Raw genomic sequence first — 8,846 nt, 5'->3', positions numbered from 1 at the left:
GGTCGGCCGAGGACCCTCTCTCGGACCAGCCATTGACGTTCATGTCGGAGGGAGACTCTTCCATTAACCCTCCCTAGAAGAAAACGGCGAAGAAAACCATGAAATCGAAGGTGAAGGAGAGAAAAAGCACGCCAGCTCCTCCCACCAAAGGTACGGGCCGGAAAAGATTTGTACCCTCACCTATGCCGGAAGACAAGTAGCTCCGGAAGAAGATTGATTTTGGGGCCGAGGGTAGCTCGCCGGTCGGAAGGCCAAAATGTAAAGGCTCCATCTTCTCGTCGCCGGTGGAGAACTCCCCCTCTCCCAACGGTGAAGAAGATCCTAAGAGCATTGAAGAAATCGCCGGCGCCGGAAAGGATGGTGACGCTCCGGCCGACGACCTTGCGCCCGGCGCGGACATGGTAACTGGTGACGGAGGGGGGCTCAACCTACCACAAGATGGCCGAATGGAGAGAGAAGGCTCTAGCATGGGACAAGAGGCCTTGGGTGGCGCGTTAGTCAATTTGCCCGAAATAGCCACAACAACTTCCCCTCCTTCCGAAAGTAAAATGGCGCTTTGCCAAGCTGGGCCGTCACGCGTTGCTGCTCCCAAAGGAGCCGTTGCACCCCCTACACAACAAAAAATGAAGCACCTTTTGCAGCAAGTCTACTTACCCAATCTTGCTATGGAGACAAAACCCACAAGCGAAAGTGCCTTTGTGCCTTTCCGCAATGAGAAGTCACGAGACCTCTTTGGAATTGAGGCCCCAATGCAGCCAAATGAGAAGGAGATCATCCACCTAGCCACCTTGGACTCGGCGGAAATGCTGGACGCTTTGGCCGCACAACCACTTCTCGCTGCCGGGTCTCCGGAACCCGAGCCCATGGCGCCGGAGACGTACACCAACCATCGGCCGTGGATCGAACCAACAATACCAACAAGTGCTGAAACACACATCCCATCCTATGAGGACTTCCCCCCCTTGGAAAAAGGGTGGACACTTAAAATCCGAGACACCTTTGAATCCGGGAAGCCACACTCAAGGGACTCCCAAACCGGGGCAAGGCCGAAGTGGGTAGATCGTCCGCTACAAAGTGCCAACACAAGCAACGTCAATTCCTTGGCCGAGGTCAATCCAAGTATGATCGCGGCCAACCAAAGTGAAGCGGAGGGGAAGGATGCTGACCCGAGAGCCCCGAACCAGCCGGCGGAAACGATAGACCCAAAAGGAGAGGCTGCATCACGGGGCCCAACAATTGGTACCCATCAAGGGGGAGACGCGACACCCTCGGACCAACACGATAAGCTGAAATCGATGGCGGATCTTCTTAAAGGCTCTCCCGACCCCAACGGCCCACAAGCCTTCGAACCGGAAAAGCTCCAAAACATTGGTTTTGCCTCCGTGTCCAATGGCATCCCGGCCATCTACTTCTCCGGAGCCGAAACGCAAAAGCTCGCTGAAAGCATGGGGCACGCCATCGTGGGTAAGTTCTCCCACTCTATCCCAACGGGTTTTCAAATTCAAAAAGCTCTTGACAATATCAAATTCCGGTGTGGCTACAAATGGAAATACATTAACGCTAAACACATACTTATTCAATGCGAGGACTTGGCGGACTACGCCCGGCTTCTTGGCGGACCAAAGGGAACACCCGTGTGGTTCATCGACCGTCATCCAATGAGGGTGTTCAAATGGTCCCCAGACTTTGACGCATTTTGTGAGTCCCCGATTGCAGCAATCTGGTGCAACCTAATCGGCCTCCCAATCCACCTTTTCGACCAATCCGCCTTATTCGCCATCGGCAAGCTACTCGGGACTCCAATCCAAGTTGATCGAGCCACGGCAAACAAAACTAGACTCTCTTTTGCCCGAATTTGTGTTGAGATTGACATCACAAAACCGCCCCCCGAAGAAATAATCCTGGACATTTGTGGGCGGGAGACGATGCAACAAGTCCGGTGGGACAAGATACCACCCTATTGCCGGGAATGCAAGCACGTAGGCCATGCGAGCGATGTGTGCTACGCGACGGGGAAGAAGGAACGGCCACCAAGGAGAAACAACAGCAATGCCCCACCAAAACAGCCCCAACTCACGGACCAAGGCTCGAAAGGAAAGCAAGACACGGCAAAAATCGGCCCCGACGCCAATGAATGGAAACGCCAAGGAAAGAAAAAAGGAAAGGTGGTAGATCGAACAAGCAACAACTCAACGGGGACGGAGGCCGAGGAAACCTTTTGGGAGGGGCCGGATATTATGGGTGAAACTCAATATTGGAGGGGAATGCATCCCGGTACACAAAGTGTGGGGAGCAAGAGTGGGGACGAGGAACGAAGGAAACCACCTCACACGGCCATCGAGCCAGCATCGCCAATTGACGGTGATAGGGATGTGGAGTGGGGACACCCCAATGCGAGTCGATCGACTTCCCCGCCTACACGAGGGTCTTCGAGAGGGGGTGCGCGCCATGCATAACGAGGGGGCGTGGCTACTTCTCGGCCAAGAACCACATGAGCACCAACCAATACTACTCCCTCATGGAAAATGGAGAATTTGATGTTGTAAATTGTAGGGACGCGGATGACTCGGCTATGGACGTGCAAGTGGGGAACGAGCCGGTTGGAGGCGACCTTCCTCTTGGCGACGCCGAGGACCACACAAAGATCAAAGAGCAGCATCTAATTGAACACCAAGGAGGGTCTCCATCCCCTTCGGGTATGTATCCCACCTGTTAATGATGTCTTACAAGATCATGTTTTGGAACGTGAGGGGAATTGCTAACGCGGCAACCCAACACGTACTAAAAAGATTGATTAAATGTCATAATGTTTTATTTCTTGCAATAATGGAACCGCTCACAACCCCTGATCCGGACCGTTTCTCCAAGGCCTTGGGGTTATCCTTCATTGGCTCGAACTCGACGGGGAAGATCTGGTTGTTTGTGGAAGAGGGGATCTACTTTTGATATTAGTTGTGATTCGGAAAAAATCCTACATGGGCGGCTCATGTCCCACCGCATCGCTAGTCCCCTAGCCATCTCGGCCGTATATGCCAAATGTACAAGATCCGAAAGATACCTCTTGTGGGACAAAATGAGAGAGATTGCCGGGCCCCTCGAAGGAACGCCATGGATTATTGGCGGTGACTTCAACACCATCCTATCACACCGAGACAGAATTGGGAGCGACACCAGCCGGCATGCCGAGATGGTCGATTTTGCGGAGGCAATTGAAGACTGCAGACTGCTTGACCCCGGGTTCGATGGAGTGGAGTTTACATGGGCCAAAAACGGCCTCTTTGAAAGACTGGATAGAGTGCTTGTGAGCGAGGCATGGACTAGGGTCTTTGAGGCTACTCGGGTCACAAATCTCCCACGGATCGCATCGGACCACGGCCCAGTTCTAGCACGGTGCAAGACTCCAAACACCACTAATGGAGGCAAGGCTTTCAGGTTCCAGAATATGTGGATCCGACATGGGAGATTTATGGATGTTGTGCAAAAAGCGTGGGAGGAGCCCACGGGAGCGAGTGGTCTCCTAAACATCCAAATCAAACATGCTAGAGTTAAGAGAGCTCTAAAAGAGTGGAACAAAGAGGTTTTCGGGAACATCCATGCTAATCTCAAGAACAAGGAGGAAGCTATTGCCTTGGGTCAATCCAATTTCGAGGCAAGGCCTACTCCCGTGAACAGGACATCGATCAACAAACACATTGCTGAGTACATCCTTTTGCTGAGAATGGAAGAGGACTTTTGGCGGCAAAAGGCAGCCCTGAGATGGCTGGCCGAGGGTGACAAGAACACCCGGTTCTATCAAAGCTGGGTGAAGCAAAAAAGGGTGCATTCATTCGATTCGTGCGAACGGACAAGAGCTAACTGAGGAAGCGGAAATAAAGAAATCAGCAGTGGACTTCTTCCAACAACTTCTCGCGCCTAGCAACCCGCCCCTCGATGAGCCGGACCTCGACCTAATCCAGCAAGTCCACACAGTCGAGCAATTTGCGGATATTGCGAAGGCGCCAGATGCGAACGAGGTCAAGAATGCTGTCTTTAGTATCTCCGGAGATAGTGCACCCGGACCCGATGGCTTCTCGGCCTGTTTCTACCAAGCCTGCTGGAACATTGTGGGATTGGAGCTGGTGGAAGCAATAGGACTGTTCTTCAGGGGGGCGTTCCTACCACGAAGCATTACGGCCACAAGCATCGTCCTCATCCCAAAGAAGGCATCGCCCGAGTCATGGACCGACTACCGACCCATCAGCCTCTGTTTTCCCGGCGCTCCGTATACGAACCTCTTCAGACCGGGCTTATTGCTATTGATGCGATGATCCCTATAGGACGTGGTCAGCGAGAATTAATTATTGGAGACAGACAGACCGGTAAAACAACAGTAGCCACAGATACGATTCTCAATCATCAAGGCCAAAATGTAATATGTGTTTATGTAGCTATTAGGCAAAAAGCATCTTCTGTAGCTCAGGTAGTAACTACGTTACAGGAAAGGGGGGCGATGGAATACACTATTGTGGTAGCCGAAGCGGTTTCGTTAAAGGGCGGCTCCTCAATGATAATGCACTCTTGGCTCAAGAGATGTTTCATGAGCTTGCACGATGCTCCCCAGCGCCAAATGTAGCGGTGAAGATTGATATGACTAAAGCCTACGACAGGGTCCAGTGGCCTTTCCTCTTTAAGGTGCTCCGACGCATGGGTTTCCCGGATGCATGGATCTCGCTTATGGAGAGGTGTATGGGCTCGTGTTGGTTCTCGATTCTTATCAATGGGGCACCTTCAGGATTCTTCAGATCGACACGGGGACTGCGACAAGGCGACCAGATATCCCCTGCGTTGTTTGTGATTGCTGCAGAGTACCTATCGCGAGCCCTGGACAAGCTCATTCTAGGCCAAAAGGAGATGACCTTCAAAGCCTCCCGGAGATGCATCGAGATCAGCCATCTAGCCTACGCGGACGACTTAATTATTTTCACACAAGCGGCGGCGACACCCTTTCGCCGGCTCAGAGCTTGTCTTGAGCATTAGGAAAAAGTTTCAGGCCAACAAGTCAGCCTCCCCAAGAGCAATTTCTACATTGCTGACGCACATGAGCAATGGGCAAACTCGATCCAAGAGGAAGGGGGCTTCTCTAGAGGGGACTTCTCGTTCCTCTACTTAGGGGTCCCCATCTATCGGGGTGTAAAGTGCACGGACATGTTCCTCTTCCTCCGAGAAAAGATTGCAAGACGGATTTCAGGCTGGGCGCACCGGCACTTATCTTTTGGAGGGAGGCTCACCCTTATTAAGAGCATCCTTGAAGCGATTCCCTTGCATATCTTCCAAGCCATTGAACCCACCGACAGCACTCTAAAACAAATTGATCAACAAATGGCTCGATTCTTCTGGGGCTCTACGAGTGAGAGGAAGCGGACCCACTGGATTGGCTGGGACCAAATGTGCCTCCCCACTGATGAAGGGGGGCTCGGGATCCGTAAAACTAAGGAGGTTCTACGCGCCTTCAACATTAAACTTTGGTGGCGCTTCCGGGAGCAAAATTCCCTGTGGGCGAAATATATGATGGCAAAATATTGTTCTAACTCCACGCCTCTTACCTTGAGATTGCCGAGCAGGAGTAGCCCGACGTGGAGGAGGCTGTCGAGAGTCTGGACCCTCGCACAACCACACATTAGGTGGCTGGTGGGACAAGGAAACATCTATTTTTGGGACGATATCTGGGTCGGCAACGCCCCACTCAGGGAGCTCAGCCTTGATGAAAGGGGAAGACCAACCACGCGGGTGTCGGAGTTCATTAGGAATGGCGTCTGGGATGTACCTAAGCTCCAACTTCTTCATGATCAGGCCGGCCTCCCACAACACATCATTGATCGCATCATCAATATCCCAATCCTCCATGGTGAACAGGATATCCCGAGGTGGACCCTTTCCAATCACGGGGAATTCACGGTGGCCTCGATGTGGGAAACAATCCGAGGACAGCACCGGACCATTCAGGGGCTGAGCGATGTTTGGAAGACGGGCCTCACTACCTCCATTTCCATCTTTATCTGGAGGCTACTCTCCAACCGGGTGACGGTTGACACAAAACTTCAGTGGAGGGAGATTGAGCTGGCCTCCAAGTGCCAATGCTGCCCCCATCGTCCGAATATCGAGTCCCTCCAACACCTCTTCATTCAGGGATACGGAGCTCGAAGAGTTTGGAGTGAGTTCGATGCATGGTTCGAAGGCCCTTCCCCTCGCCTCCGAATCAATGATACGATCCCTACGAGAATTGAAGTGTGGGCGCGAAGGTGTCAACAGCCGACCATGAAGCATCTTAGCCGAGCCACCCCATACCTCATATTGTGGTTCTTATGGTCGGAGAGAAACAGGAGCCGCCACCAAGGCACACAGTTAAAACCGCACAATGTGATTTGGCAGGTCCACATGTTCATTCGGAATTCTATGGCTAATGGAAGTTTGAAGCCGAAGCACTGGAAGGGAGTTAAACTTGGAATAAACATCCCTCAACAAGCGGAAGCAGTTAGGGCGCTACCTCTAGCCATGGCGATCAAATGGAATCCTCCGGATCAGCCGTGGATAAAACTTAATACGGACGCATCCTTCAATGAAGCGACTGACAAAGCAGGGGGGGAGGAATCATACGGGACCATTCGGGCAAGATGCTTGTAGCCTTCACTACGCCCCTTGAAGCACACTCAGTGCTTGAGGCCGAGCTCATGGCCATGATCCACGGGTTGAGAATAGCCATGGAATTCGGCCTACCAATCTGGATCGAAGCGGATGCGGAACAAGCAATCAAATTGGTTAACGGAACAGGATGGGGACCGGCACTTGCTCGGCAAGCTGTGGCGCAATTGGTCTTGCTAAAGCGCCAACTCAAATTTCGAGCCACGTTCATACACCGGGAGGGGAACAAAGCAGCGGATTTTCTTGCGAAAATGGGCCCGGAACAAGAAAGTGGCCTACGAATGCAGCATAATTCAGCCCCGAGAGAGCTTTTGGACTTCGTCCGATTGGACGAAATGGGAGTGCTACACGTCCGAAACCTAGATGGGAACGGACACTAGAGCCGGCAATGAGAAGATGGGAGATCATAGCGTTTTATTGTCACTTGATTGTAATTTTGTCGGGAGTATGATGAGGTCCGACCCTTGTGGGATCGGACCGCATACTACTCTTGGTTTTTGTCTTGGCACACCACCTTCGGGTATGGCCGCGCTTTGTAATTACCTCATTTTGAAATATAGGGATGAGGGACCCACGAACCCTTCACCGTAAAGGTGTTTGATAAAAAAAAAAAAACTTTGGTGGAGGTTTCGTGAACAGAATTCCTTGTGGGCACAATACATGATGACTAAATATTGCCACAAAGCATCCCCTCTAAAATCTAGAACGTCCGAAAGGCATAGCTCGACGTGGAAAAGGTTGCTAAAGGTGAGACATCAAGCTCACCCCCACGTTAGATGGGTGGTGGGACAGGGGAAGATTTATTTCTGGGACGACATTTGGATTGAGGATGTTGCGCTAAGGGAGCTATGCATTGACGACCGGGGCTCCCCCTTGACTATGGTTTCGGATTTCATCCGGGATGGGACATGGGACGAGGCCAAGTTACACATGCTCCAGGACCAAGCCGGCCTCCCTCAACAAGCTATAGCACATATCCTTGACACTCCAATTGTCCCGAGGGAGCCAGACACCTCTCCCAGATGGGCGAATTCTCTTTGGCCACGACATGGGAAACCATTCGCTCACAAAAGCCAATCATCCCGGGGCTTGATGATATTTGGAAAGCCGGACTTCACCAAGTCAATTGCAATTTTCAATTGGCGCCTCTTGTCAAATCGGATCCCGGTTGACACAAAACTCCAATTTAGAGGGATTGAGATGGCATCCAAATGCCAATGCTGCCCTATTGGACCGAACGTTGAATCCTTGCAACACCTTTTTATTCAAGGCCGTGGGGCAACTAGCATATGGAGGGAATTTGACGGGTGGTTCGTGGGATCTTCTCCGCCGATCAGAATCAATGATACAATCCCCGAGAGAGTCGACGTGTGGTCACGAAGGACACAACAACAAGATAAGAAAAACTTGTGCCATGCCTTGTCGTACCTCATCATGTGGTTCATTTGGGCGGAAAGAAATAGGAGCCGACATGACCAAGTCCCCTTCAAACCTTACAATGTGATATGGCAAGTGCAAACCTTCATCCGGAATGGTATGGCTATTGGTACCATCAAGCCGAAGCATTGGAGAGACATGCTCTTGAAGATGAATGTCCCAAGCCAAGCCGAGTCGCGAAGGCCAAGACCGCTTGCCATGCAAGTCAAGTGGCACCCCCCGGACCAGCCCTGGATAAAGATTAACACGGATGGTGCAATTTCGTCGGTGACAGGCAAGGCCGGAGGAGGAGGGGTAGTTCGAGAGGATACCGGGAAAGTCCTTGCCGCATTCGCTACCCCACTCGACGCTCAATCAGCCCTTGAGGCCGAACTTATGGCCATCCACCACGGCCTCGTCATAGCCAAGGAGTTCAATCAGCCTATATGGATTGAATCAGATTCCGAACAAGCCATCAAGTTGTTCAATGGTACAACCTGGGGGCCGGAGCATATCTGCCGGACCATGGCGCGCCTCGCCATCCTCAAACAAAAACACCACATCCGAGCCACCTTCATCCACTGGGAGGGAAACAAAGCGGCTGATTGGTTAGCCAAGATGGGACTGGACGAGATGGGCCTCCCCAACATTCGAGTCCGGAATGAAGATCGCGAGTAAACAAGGGGCCGATGAGCGACGGTTTGATCATGAGCTCAACGGACGCTGGAGAGTATGGTGGTGTCGCGCTACCC

General features: G+C 52.1%; 1 protein-coding gene across 1 annotated transcript; it reads left to right on the top strand.

Annotated features, from left to right (window-relative positions):
- Positions 1-3,073: 3,073 nt before the first annotated feature.
- On the top strand, positions 3,074-5,016 carry LOC121788473. The gene is made up of 3 exons (XM_042187134.1): positions 3,074-3,699; positions 3,809-4,135; positions 4,455-5,016. Exons 1-3 carry the CDS (start codon positions 3,074-3,076, stop codon positions 5,014-5,016), a joined length of 1,515 nt encoding a protein of 504 aa, XP_042043068.1.
- Positions 5,017-8,846: the final 3,830 nt, after the last annotated feature.

This window comes from Salvia splendens, unplaced genomic scaffold, assembly GCF_004379255.2.
Source record: "Salvia splendens isolate huo1 unplaced genomic scaffold, SspV2 ctg1052, whole genome shotgun sequence".
NCBI classification, from domain to species: domain Eukaryota; kingdom Viridiplantae; phylum Streptophyta; class Magnoliopsida; order Lamiales; family Lamiaceae; genus Salvia; species Salvia splendens.
This window is presented reverse-complemented; position numbering and strand designations above follow the sequence as displayed.